Source organism: Rhincodon typus, chromosome 1 (genome assembly GCF_021869965.1).
Source record: "Rhincodon typus isolate 14 chromosome 1, sRhiTyp1.1, whole genome shotgun sequence".
Classification (NCBI taxonomy): domain Eukaryota; kingdom Metazoa; phylum Chordata; class Chondrichthyes; order Orectolobiformes; family Rhincodontidae; genus Rhincodon; species Rhincodon typus.
The window spans coordinates 48611190-48624194 of record NC_063332.1 but is presented as its reverse complement, the minus strand read 5'-3'; the positions used below and the strand labels follow the sequence as shown (position 1 = coordinate 48624194).

Here is a 13005-nt window from a genome sequence, read left to right as displayed (position 1 = left end):
GAACTCTTGGAGAACTGCAAAATTTATGACATTTCTTCAGAGGGTTCCAGGCACAAGGTATTGCCAACTTAAATTCCCTAATAGTCAGCTGCATTGGACTTTCTGCAATGCACAACTCCCTGGAGCTGCAGAACTTGTTTTCTGACCATCGGGAATTCTCAGCTGTTATTTACAAATGATCAAGAATTTGAGAAAATTTACATTAGGGACAACAAAGGAAAATTGTGGCATTATATACTTTTTAGCAAGTTATAAATTTTTTTAAAATGTTTTACATTGACTTACTCGGATGATTGTTCATCAAAGTTTTATGCTAAACCATTTTAAGGCAAATTAATTTCCCATCTGTAATTGGAATATCTGCTTTTTTTTTTTACCCTTGCTTTTGTTTCCTCCCAATCCGGGGACAAAATTACTTATTTATCTTTTCGTATTCACGTGCAATGAATACAGGAAACCTTAAACTGTCTGCTTTCTTGTCATATACTAACTGACTTGTCTATTTTTTTAATTTCAGATTTACAGTATTTTTAGATTTCTAAATTAGTCCGCAGCAATTGGAGAAGATTACTTCAGTTTGGCAATCTATTATACAATATTTTAAAAACACTAATTTCAAGGCTGATAAAATGCGCAAAGTTAGTAAAATGAGAAAAGCAGTGCTTGTAGCAGTTGTTAACATTGGCACCATCAACTTTTAACTTATTTAGTACAAAGGAATGAACCATGTTTCAATAATTTGCGTAACTAGCAATATTATTTTGGTTGTCACAGTTTAAAATTACATGATTTTGATGCATGATAACACTAAAAAATGTCCGCATGCGTGCGAGTCAGATCAAGTCAATCATGTAACGTGTAAAATTTTTGTTTCGTAGATTGTAGTCTGTGTATCAGCAGGATACAGGCACAGTGCATCGGTGACATCTGATGGAGAGCTTTACACATGGGGAGAGGGAGACTTTGGCAGACTTGGTCAGTATTTAGTGCACTCTGGGTGGTTCACTTATTTTGTTTTGCAACATTGATAAGCTATTTTAATGAATGTAAAATAAATAAATATCCAATTTTAAACTAGGCTGAAGACAATATCTTTCAGATAGTTGCAGCATGTTGTGATGAGTATAGGAGAAAGTTTGAGTAACTTGTAACTTGACAATAAAAGTACAGTGTTTAGTAGATGATATTTTCTAGAGAGTAATTATAGACAAGGGAATAATCAAGATTCTAGTTAGTTGTGTTTAACTGTTGAAGTGTAATTGGGTATGAAATTTGTAGTAGTCTATTGTGTAAAATTCCATTTTACAGCATGTAATTTGAATTAAAAACAAGGCAAATTTAGTTTGTTTTTAAACAGATTTTGATGCATGTAAGGTACTTGCTTGCATTTCATCATGTAATGCTGGATGTGGACCTTTCAATCATCGGCTGTAAAGAGATTATACCACAATAACTCATCTTCAAATTTTCAATGGAAGTTATGATTTATTTTAAATTGCTCTTCTCACTCTCCTTACCAAAATCTACTGGCTTCTAATGCACTAAGTTAGATTACGTGAGAATTACACGACCAAGGTGAGGAAGATGGTGAGAAGTAGGTGGGAGTGAAAAGCAGGAAGAGGATGATGCAAAGGGAAAAAGATGAACAAGGGAGTGAGAAAGTTTGGAGAAATAGAATGACATGAAGGACAAAGGAGGAATGGAGAACTCTGAGAATACAGCAAAATCTATTCATGAAAGGAGAATGGAGCACAGGATTATGTATCTGGAGGAGGAGATGTAGGGAGAGGTATGGATGGTGGCTACACGTGGAAGAATGATTCTGAAAAATGCAGGTCATTTCACTGTTGGTTGCAGTAGCAAACTGTTGGCCAAGTAGCCACAGATCCATTGGAGAACTAGACACAGGATGCTGTGAGATTGGGACTCTCGCCATAATGCTGCGTTTACCACATTTCCCTTAATGGATAACAAAAATTTGGCAGTCTCAGAATTAAAATTAACAATTATTGTAACATAACTTTATGGATGTGGAAGGAAGTTCTTAATACTTTTATACTGAAGGATGGGAGAAGTTTTGAGAACAGTGATTGTAATTCCGTAAATTTTAAGATAGTTATGGATAAGGATAAGACAGCTCCTCGGGTGAAACTGTTGAATTGGGAGAAGACTAATTACAACAGTACTGAGCAGGAACTGGAGAATTTGGGCTGGGAGTGGCTGTTTGAGAGTAAATCCACATCTAACATGTAAGACAACAAGGTGCAGGGCTGGATGAACACAGCAGGCCAAGCAGCATCATAGGAGCAGAAAGGCTGACGTTTCGGGCCTAGACCCTTCATCAGAAAAGAGGGAGGGGGAGGGGAAGGGGGTTCTGAAATAAATAGGGAGAGTGGGAGGCGGATAGAAGATGGATAGAGGAGAGGATAAGTGGAGAGGAAACAAACAGGTTGAAGAGGCGGGGATGGAGCCAGTAAAGGTGAGTGTAGGTGGGGAGTTAGGGAGGGGATAGGTCAGTCCAGGGAGGACAGACAAACAGGTCAAGGGGGCGAGATGAGGTTAGTCGGTAGGAGATGGTGGTGCAGCTTGAGGTGGGAGGAGGGGATAGGTGGGAGGAAGAACAGGTTAGGGAGGCGGGGACGAGCTGGACTGGTTTTGGGATGCGATAGGGGGAGGGGAGATTTTGAAGCTTGTGAAATCTCGTATAAGAGTCTTTTAAAGGCCAGTTGATCAGAGTTCAGGACCAGCGTGTTCCAATGAGGATGAAAGATGAGGATGGCAAGATTCAGAAACCTGGATGGCAGGAGATATTGAAGCTTTAGTCAATCGGGGATGGGCAACAAAAGCTGGTCTAGCCAATGATACCATGTGCTGTGAATGAATTTTTTAAAAAAAGAAAAAGCAGGTGAGAGAGATCTAGGAAACTGAAGTAAGATAAGGCCCTTGAGGAATATTTAAGGAAACAGGAAAGAATGTAAACAATGAATTAGGAGGGCTAGAATTGTCCTTGGCAAGTAATATTAAGACGAATCCCAAGGCATTTTATAAGTGCATTAGGAGCAAGAGGGTACTTAGGGAAAGGATAGGTCCTCTTTAAGGGCAAAGGAGGGAATTTATCCTTGGAGCCAGAGGACTTGGGTGAGCTCCTTTAATGAGTGCTTTGCATTAATATTCACCAAGAAGGAAATGGATGATGGTAAGATTAGGGAGGGGTTTATTGATATACGAAGATATGTCAATATTAAGAAAGAGGGGTTGTTGGGTGTCTTGAAAAACATTGTGCACAAAGTCCCAGGGTCTGATCGGATCGATTCCAAGATACTGAGGGAGGAGATTGCTGGGGCCTTGCCTACGGCTAAAGAGGATACAAAAATCTGTCAAGTTCCCACAAGATTGGAGAATAAGTAATGTTGTTCCTTTTGTTTAAGGGCAACAGCAATAATCCATGAAATTTAGGCCTGTGAGCCTTGCATCAGTGGTAGGGAAATTATTGGAGAAGATCCTTAGGGACAGGAATGACTTGCTTTCTGAAAAGAATGGACTTGGGGGCTGTCAACATGGCTTTGTGCAGGGGAGTGAAACAAAAAATGATGGAAATCACAGCAGGTCAGGCAGCATCCATGGAGAGAGAGCAAACTAATATTTTGAGTCTGGATGACTCTTCTTCACAGTTGACATCAAGTGTGGAGGGGACAGCATTTATACAATAGTTGGGGGATGTGATGTGGAGTGCTGAGGGAAAGAGGCTTCTGATAGTGCAGGAGAGGTCTTGTCTGAAATTTGATTAAGTTTTTTTTGAGAAAATGAGGAAGATAACTAAGGGTAGGGCAGTGGATGTTGTATATATGGACTTTACTAAACCATTGACGAGGTCCTTCATGGTATGCTGATCTTGGAGATTAAGTCACATGGGATCGATGATAAGTTGGACACAAAATTGGCTTGGTCATACAAAACAGAAGGTATTTGTGACAGGGTATTTTTCTGACTGGAGGTCTGTGACCAGTGGTGTTCATAAGATCAGTTCTGCGACCTCTGTTGTCTATAATATGTATAAATGATTTGAATGAAAGTTTAGGGGGTTTGATCAGTAAGTTTGCAGATGATTCAAAAATTGGAAAAGTTGTGGGTAGTGAAGAAGGTTGTCAGAGGATACAGCAGAATGTAGGTCATTTGGAAAGTTGGGCAAAAGTGGCAGATGGAGTTTAATCTGGACTAGGCTAAGGTGATGCCGTTTGGGTGGTTGAATGCAAGAGGAAAGTATACTGTTAATGGCAGGGCCCTTGCAAGCATTGATATACAGAGAGATCTTGAAGTGCAAGACCATAGCTCCCTGAAAGCAGCACACAAATGGATAAGGTGTAAAGAAAGCCTATGGCATGCTTGCCTTCGTTGCTTCGGCATTGAGTGTGCAAGTTGGCAAGTCACGTTCCAGCCATATAAAACTTTTAGTAAGGCCACATTTGGAGTAATGTGAGCAGCCTTGGTCTCCACACTATGGGAAGGATGTGGAGGCTTCAAAGGTTTACCAGGATATTGTCTGGATTGAGGCGTATTAGAAGAGAAGATTGGATTGGATTAGACAAACCTGGATTGTTATCAATAGTGTGTTGAGGCTGAGGGTGACCTGTTAGAGGTATATAAAATTACAAAAGGCATGGATAGTCGGGGTCTTTTTCCTGGGATGGAAATATCAAATACGAGGGTCATGATTTTAAGGTGAATGTGGGAAAGTTTAAGGGAGATGTACGACGCAAGTCTTTTGCACAAAAGGTGGTAGCCAGGAACATAGTAAAAATACAATAGCAATGTTTAAAAGACATTTGCACAGACAGATGAACAGGCAAGGAAGAGGGGGATATGGATCATATGCGGACATGTGGGATTAGTTTGGATTGGCATCATGGTTGGCACAGACGTGGTGAACTGAAGTGCCTGTTCCTGTACTGTTCTGTGTTCCATGATGTTTATAACTGAACATTTGGCCTAGATTTTAACTCGCTGAAAAGCTATTAACTTTAATGTGATTCAAATCAACAGGATCTGCAAAACAACCTTTTAATTTCTGTTCTTTGTTTTCTTTTCTTCTTGAAGTTGGAAGGCCATATTAAGTTGTAATTGCCAGCACTTAAATGTTAACCATTTTCTCAAAACACTTTGTTAAATTTCAGTTTGTTGTATTTTTAATAGCAGGATATGACTGACTGTCCACAACAGGTTATATTGCTTGATGATACTTAATTTGTATGCTTATTGTGAACTTTAGGACACAGTGACAGCCATAGTCGTAACTTACCAACTCTTGTGAAAGATATTAGTAGCGTTGGCCAAGTAGCTTGTGGCAGCTCCCATACTATTGCTGTGTCTCAGGATGGACGAACAGTATGGTCATTTGGCGGAGGAGACAATGGTAAGCTCAATTCATCTTTAGTTCTTTGTTTGCCAAAAATGTTGAAAAATTTGTAACTTCTGCGTACCAGTTTTTGAAGGCAGATTGAAAAGTTGAGAAGCTTGTTTAAAAAATACATTTGATCCTTTGCTTTAAAGGAAAAAGTAAGGTTAGCGTCAAATCTTTAAAAATCAATGGTTAGTCTCCAGCTGGAATGCTATATTTGTTTCTCAGCATTATACTTTACAAACGATATTAATGTCCTGGTGCAAAGAGTGTGTAGAGAGCAATGTGGAGAAACTGGCACGAGAGAGATGAATGGAAGAATTAATCATGGTCTTTAAAGTAATGTTTTGAGAGAACAAGTAACGCTAAAAGGAGGTTTGGTAATCGGGGCACACAGCAAAACTATCAGAATTTTTTTTTAAATTTCCTATGCACAGAAATTATGAAATTTGGGAATGCACTGTATATAACATTGGTGGAAATAGATTCAAGAGTAACTTGCAAATCGAATAGGTGCTTGAAATTTTGAAAGGAAAAGTTTACATGGCTGTGAGAAAGATTAGGCGTGTGGAATTAATCGGATAGCTGGTTTATGAATTGCCTCCTGTGCTGTTTAACAATTTACTGTATGAACTATAGAAACTTGGGACATTCTGATTTCACGTCTCGAACAACATTTCTGTTTATGTTTGCTATTAATGTTTCAGCTGTGATTTAAAACATGAAGCCAAATCGATAGAGCATTAACTTTACATGCTATACACTTGGGAATTCTTGTATGGGAAAAAAATCTTGTCCAGATTTGTGGTGAAGAAGGACAGATTAATCAAAACTTTGAGCATGTTCTGGATGGATATATATTTTCCTGTCTTTGGTTCTGAAGAAGTATCTAACCTAACTCAACATTAACTCTGTTTCCCTATCTCTACAGATGCTGCCAGACCTGCTGAGTATCTCCAGAATTCTGTATTTGTTTTAAATCCTTTTACTATGTGATACAATACAATTCTAAGTTGTCATAGCAATGATTTCAATCAGGAAAACACTTGGGTTCATTTCCTCACTATTAGCAGTTCAACTGAGCATTGCTAATAACTTTGAATTCAACTTGTTGGTAGGAATCTAAAATTTGCCCTTTATACATCAAATTTACAAGGTATCACAGAAGCAATAGTGTAAGAAAATTGTATTATTAATTTTATGTTGGATTTTCACTTCCTCACCCATGCCTTAATTGAAATAATCCTATAATACAGGTAAACTTGGTCATGGGGAAACAAACAGAGTGTACAGACCAAAGGTAATTGAATGTTTGCAAGGACTGTACGTTAGGAAGGTGTGTGCTGGGAGCCAATCTTCGCTTGCATTGACTTCTGCTGGACAGGTAAGGGAGCTGTATATGAATAAGTAAAGCGGCAGATTTATCAAAAATGTACAAGTTTCTGCACTGATATTGTGGATGTAAAATTTGTGGACATTTTGCCATAGTCTTATCAATATAGATAGAGGCAACAGAAGGGTAAAGCTGATCTCAAATAAGTGTTTTTATGAATGATAAATATATAATATTGATGCAAATACTTTGAATGTGATAATGGCATGACAACAATCATGAGCAACCGAGAATTGCACAAATAATTGGTTGAAAGTGATTTCTAACCTCTATCAAGGATGAGAAACTGACTACTGCCTGAAGTTTATTTTAAGTGCTTGTGGATGAAGTATTAAAATCTAAATATGCAGGCACCTGTAACGTAAATTTTTTTGTCATTTTTGAAGTCTGGTCAACTTTTCTGATCTAGAATACATTTTAGCTCCTACTTCTAAGTCAGTTAGAGTTGCTGTTGAGCTCCTTGTATGGATAATTAATATAAAATATCTTTAAGTGGAGTCATTAGACAGTTTGAAAATTGATTGTATTCTGCAAATGACTTGAAAGCTAATTTTGCTGCATGTGCAAATTATTAAAATGGAAAATTCTGCAAGCCACCTGTAGATTTGTTTCGGGTTTGGATTTTGGAAGCTGTGTGGAAGATCTGTAGCTCGGTTCCACACTCCAAAGATTCAACGTTTTGCCACGTTTGTATCAACAGTCCTGTTGTATATTCAGGATGCTTAAAAAATTGTTGCTCAACTTTATTAACTTTACCTATGGAAATGTTAGAAGCAAATTGTAAATGACATGAAAACATAATTAATGTTTTTTAACATTGAATATATGGATTTTAATTCTATAATAACACACAATTCACCTTAATAAAAACCAAAAGAACTGTGCATACTGTAAATCTGAAACAAAAACAGAAGTTACTGGAAAAGCTCAGCAGGTCTGGCAGCATCTGTGAAGAGGAATCAGTTAATGTTTCGAGTTAACGTTCTAAGGAAGGGTCGCCAGACCCAAAATGTTAACTCAGATTTCTCTTCACAGATACTGCCAGACCTGCTGAGCTTTTTCAGCAATTTCTGTTTTTGTACACAATTCATCTTTTCGTCCACTCACCAATTTCAATCAAAAATTGAAAAAAAGTTAAAGCTGCATTAAAAACCAGCATTAACATTACAAAATTGAATTACACTTCCATTTATAGTATTGAAATGTGTTATTTCCAATTATGCCATTTATTATTTTCTTATATGCACACCCAAAGATATTGACATTTAAAGTTGTATGAGGGCTTTAATATAATGTCCCTCAGGGCTCAGCTGGCACATGGGCAGACAGACTCCAAGACACTTTCTCACTGCTTGTAAAATTGCAGCAGGGCAGGGACATGCAAGTCACTGCTTTCCAATTCAATGAACCATCCTTTAGGAAGGAAGAATACTTGAGAAACAGTGCAGAAATGGCTTACTGAATGAACATAGGAACCAGAAATAAGAGTAGGCCACTCAGCCCTTCAAGCCTTATCCACTGTTCAATACTGCACATGAACTGCAGTAGTTCAAGAAGGCAGTGTACCACCACCTTTTCAAGGGTTCAAAGGACAAGCAATAAATGCTGGCCCAGCTGGTGTTGCCCATGTCCTATGAGTGATTTTTTTAAAAATAGATCTTGATCTGATTTCAATCTCAACTCTTCATTCCCGCATAGACCAATAATAATTTTCCCAACTGAAGAACTTTAGTTACCAGGATAGATTGGATAGGCTTAGACTATTCACCTCAGTGAATGCTGGAAGGAAATTTTTATAAGAGCTTTTCAAAATTATGAGGAATCTGGACAGAGTAGATTGGGATTATCTATTCCCTCTGGCAGACTGTCAAAACCAGACACACTGCTGTAAGGTGAGTGGCAAAAGATCCAGGAGCTACATCAAGGAGGACTTCTTCATGCGGCAATGTTTAGGATCTGGAATCCCCTGTGAGTGTGGTGGAGGAAGATTCAATTGTGACTTTCAGAAGGGCTTTAAATACTTGTTTGAAGAAAATCCAAATACCGGGCTACATGAAAGAGATGAGAGAGCATGACTAGGTGTGTTGTTTGGCAGGGCATTAACAAGGATACAACTGATTAGAATAGCCTCCTGCACTTTAAGCATTTTGTGATTCTCATTGAGGCAGTTAAGATGATTAATGCATTTGATAGGATAACTAGATCCTGTTGTCTTTTCTGTAGAACTGTTGAGTATTCCTATCCTTGTAGTATCATTATTTTTACAATGCTACCTAATGGTGAAAAACAAGTGAAAATGCAAATCTGGAATGTTTTATGCATGATTAGGTTTGTAAAAAAAAATGTTGATTGTCTATAGTCAAAACTTTATTTGACAAGATATTAGATGAACTCTATGCCAAACTCTGTTTTTCTCTTACTCCAGGTATTTGCATGGGGCTGCGGCTCTTGTCTGGGAAGTGGTTCTTCAGAGACTACAGCTCTTCGACCACGTCTAATTGAGGAACTGAATTCAACCAAAATCATTGATATTTCATGTGGAGATAGTCATTGCTTGGCTCTAACACATGGTGAGATACAAATTAGGTCCTGGTTATACCCCTGAGTTCTGAAAAAATATTCCTACAAGCACTGCATAATTGCTTAATATCACCAGCAAAATGTTGAATTCCAGATTCAGCATTGAACCTGGCCACTAACTGTCATGTGCCAATGGAGCTGGAAGGTCACAGGAACTTAACAGGATTTTGAGGCAGTGGAATATAATACCGAAATTTTAGGTTGGAGCAGGGAATAGTAAGAGTTAGATGTTGGATTGAAGGAAAATGTTTTCAAATCTTAAGAAAACAAGTTTAGCTCATGGGTTCAGGGCTGTTCGTAGTTTGAAGGGGAACACTATGCAGTGGCTGGACCAAACATGACCTTCCACACTGCAATTTCTGCATAACTGTGTGTCTTGAATATTGGGAATAGACAATAGTGTCTATTGGTGCCATCTTGCCTGAGTGATAATTCTTTCAAACAAAAATCGCATTGCATACTTCTAGTTTTCTTAATGTATTTGTTCACTATGTATATCAAATTTCAGTGGAACAAAGTACGGGCAGATTTAAATAAAATCAGTTTTTTGAGAGGAAAAGAATAGTATACAATTCTTATTCAACAAAATGGTACCTGCATCAATAGATTGTTTACTGCTAGTTAATAATATATACATGAATTTTGATTAGCAATAAAATGATCACATTAGTAATTCTATTGCCATATAATGAAGTCATTTTCTGGCATTTTCTGAATCCTGTCTCTGATCTTGAATGAAAGTAGGCAGCCCAATCCTTTGCATATGATTTACTGCAAAAACACTGCCAAGATGTGATTTTTTTTTTTTTTTTTTTTTTTTTTTTTTTTTTGTTCAATTATGTATTATCTTTCCATGAAAGATAACCTTGCTTCTGATCAACGTAAACTTGCATTGTGTTGGTTAAAGTGGCCTCTGGGAAATCATTGCAAATCTGTTATATATTAAAAGTCATCAGTAGTCTCCAGTTTCAAAAGGCTCAGGTCAGGAGTTTTGGCTAAATGAGTGTAGCTCAAAAAACAGTTAAGAAGCTTGACATCATTCAGGACAAAGCAGCCCATTTGATCAGCATTTCATTCACCATCTTAAACCTTCACATTATCCATGTTGGCTGAGGTATGTACCATTTACAAGATGCGCAACTGCAACTGAAGATTTCTTCAACAGCATCTTCTAAATGTGTAACCTGTATTACCTGGAAGGATCACAGGTGTATAGAATGCCATCACTTATAGGTTCACCTCCAAGTTCTGCACTATTCTGACCTTAAACGTATTGTCGTTCATTCATCATAGCCGAGTCAAAATCTTAGAGGTCCCTGACTACCATCTCTTGGTTCAAGAAAGATGCCTTCCTGAAGACAATAGGAGATGCGTAGTAATTTCTGGTCTTGCTAATGATGACATTGTGCCTAAACCTGTGCATTTTAAAAAAGACGTGCCTGGAAGTAATATTTGACTATTGATTACAATACAAGCTAATGATTTTGTTATACCCCTCACAAATTTTATAAATCTCAATGTTTTCCTGAAGACAAATCTTGAACTTTTGAGCCCCAAAATATGTACAATGGGGCAGAAAACAATTCAAGTGTAGGATTACTTAGCATCATAGAGCATGCAAAGGAGGATCAGCAAATGATGCAAGTGTGACGCGCACTGAGTTGCGAGATGAGCTTGTTGTCCAGTCTCAATTGCCAAAGGGAAAATAGTACAAAAGGACAATGGATTTCATATTTTCATCCTTTCTGTCAACAACAGCTTAAGTTTCTATGATGCCTTTTATGTAGCAATCTTCTAAAGTCTGTCACAGGTAGAATCAAAATATGGCAAGCTGGCAATATATTGAGGGCTGACCAAGAGCTTAACCAAAGGGAATAAAGACAAAATATGCAGATGCTGAAGATCTGAGCAAATGCTGTGTAAATCGGGTCTGGCAGCATCTGTGGAGAGAGAAACATTTAATGTTTTGAGACAGATCAGAAGCAGAGTCATATTGGACTCATAACATTAATTCTGTTTCTCTCTCCACAGATGCTGCCAGAGCTGCTTAGTCAAAGAGGTAGGTTTTAGGGAGGAGAGGGAAGTGGAGACACAGATTTAGAAAGGGAATTTCAAAGAATGGGGCTTGATTGACTGAAGTTACATTGACTATTGATAAGGTATTTTAAAAAAAAGTAGATTTGCTGTAATCTCAAGACTATAGAGCTGTTTCTCCTACAGAGAGAGAAACTGGTGGTGAGCTTAACCCGAGGGTGACTGAACCTCAGGTGAGGTTGAGAAAGTGGGACTTTGCGGTGACGTCAGCTGGTCTCTAGTGGTAGCGTGAAGATGTGGGCTGCATAAGATAACTGAGAGTTGTTTAGTGGAGTTAATGTTATACAAGTTACAAAGGTAGAAAGGGTGGGACATGGACAGATTTAAACACCTGAATAAGTATTCTTAATTCACTGGATTTGAATACTGGGAGACAATGTGACAAAAGGGTCTAAGTATAGAAAAGGATATAGTTTGGAATGCAGATTCCAGGTGAAGAGCCAGTTTCTAATCAACTGGGATGCTTGGTCTTAGTATCCAACTCACGATCACATTCTATAAATTATGATGTATTTAAACTTTGAGACGTCCCTTTCTAGATATCATTTAAGGTGGCCTTTCTTATTATCTGTAACTGAAGTCTCTAACAGACTATGTCTTTGTACTTATTCTAATAGATAACGAAGTTTATGCTTGGGGTAATAACGCAATGGGCCAGTGTGGACAAGGACATACATCAACTCCAATTGCTAAACCAAAGAAAGTAATTGGTTTGGAGGGAATACCTATACAGCAAATCACTGCAGGAACTTCCCACAGCCTGGCTTGGACAGCTGCTCCAACAGATAGGTATGAAGTAACTTTTCATACATTTACACTGAGGTAATAAATCCATTGGTCACAATTGTTTGCAGTTTCAAAAAACGTTTGTAATTTTAAAAGCACAAATTACATCTTTCCATTTTACAGTGCTAAAAATTAACATAAAAGCTGAGAAAAGTCAATTGCACGCAATTCCTATAGCATTCTCACACTCATTGTTGCATGCAACCTCATTCTGAATGTCCTTTGTAGTTTTTGTTCATGTTTGAGATACTTGATGACTTTTGTTGTTTTTCTTCGACCCCTGTTCATGTCTTGTTTGTGATGATGTGACAAAATGAGCTGAATTTTATCAGGCTTGTAGAGACGGGTTGGGAGGCAGCAATGGTGTAGATGGCATGCCTGTCATCTTCATTTTGCCTTTTTTTTTTTCCTGGGTGGCAGGAAAGACTGCAGATGAGCCCGTTAGGTTGTCAAATAAGGACACCTTCAAGCCTCTGCTGGCATTTTACAAATGTTGGGGAATCTCAGCTGTGGGAGGAGACCAGATAAACTTTTTGGCTAACGGTGGGATGGATCTGCTGACTCGACTCCACTTATCTGAATTTGAGGCCATATAATCATTGTACACCCTCTTATCCTGCAGGTGCAGCCCCAGCAATGGTGCTGGGGAACTGGCAGCCTTCTGTGGGACTGTTTCTGGGAAAGTGGGACCTCTACAAGCAGAACAGTCTGCACCTGAATCAGAATTGAACCAATGCCTTTACAGGAGGGTTTACTA

The 13005-nt window shown here is 38.2% G+C and overlaps 1 protein-coding gene across 1 annotated transcript in view; it reads left to right on the top strand.

Annotated features, from left to right (window-relative positions):
• The window catches only part of LOC109911101 (probable E3 ubiquitin-protein ligase HERC1), a 266602-nt gene that overhangs the window by 27522 nt on the left and 226075 nt on the right, over positions 1-13005 (top strand). The window contains exons 5-9 of the mRNA XM_048621230.1: positions 879-975; positions 5267-5410; positions 6652-6779; positions 9214-9358; positions 12080-12251. Coding sequence (XP_048477187.1) covers positions 879-975; positions 5267-5410; positions 6652-6779; positions 9214-9358; positions 12080-12251 — 686 coding nt within the window. The remainder of the gene's footprint in view (positions 1-878; positions 976-5266; positions 5411-6651; positions 6780-9213; positions 9359-12079; positions 12252-13005) is intronic.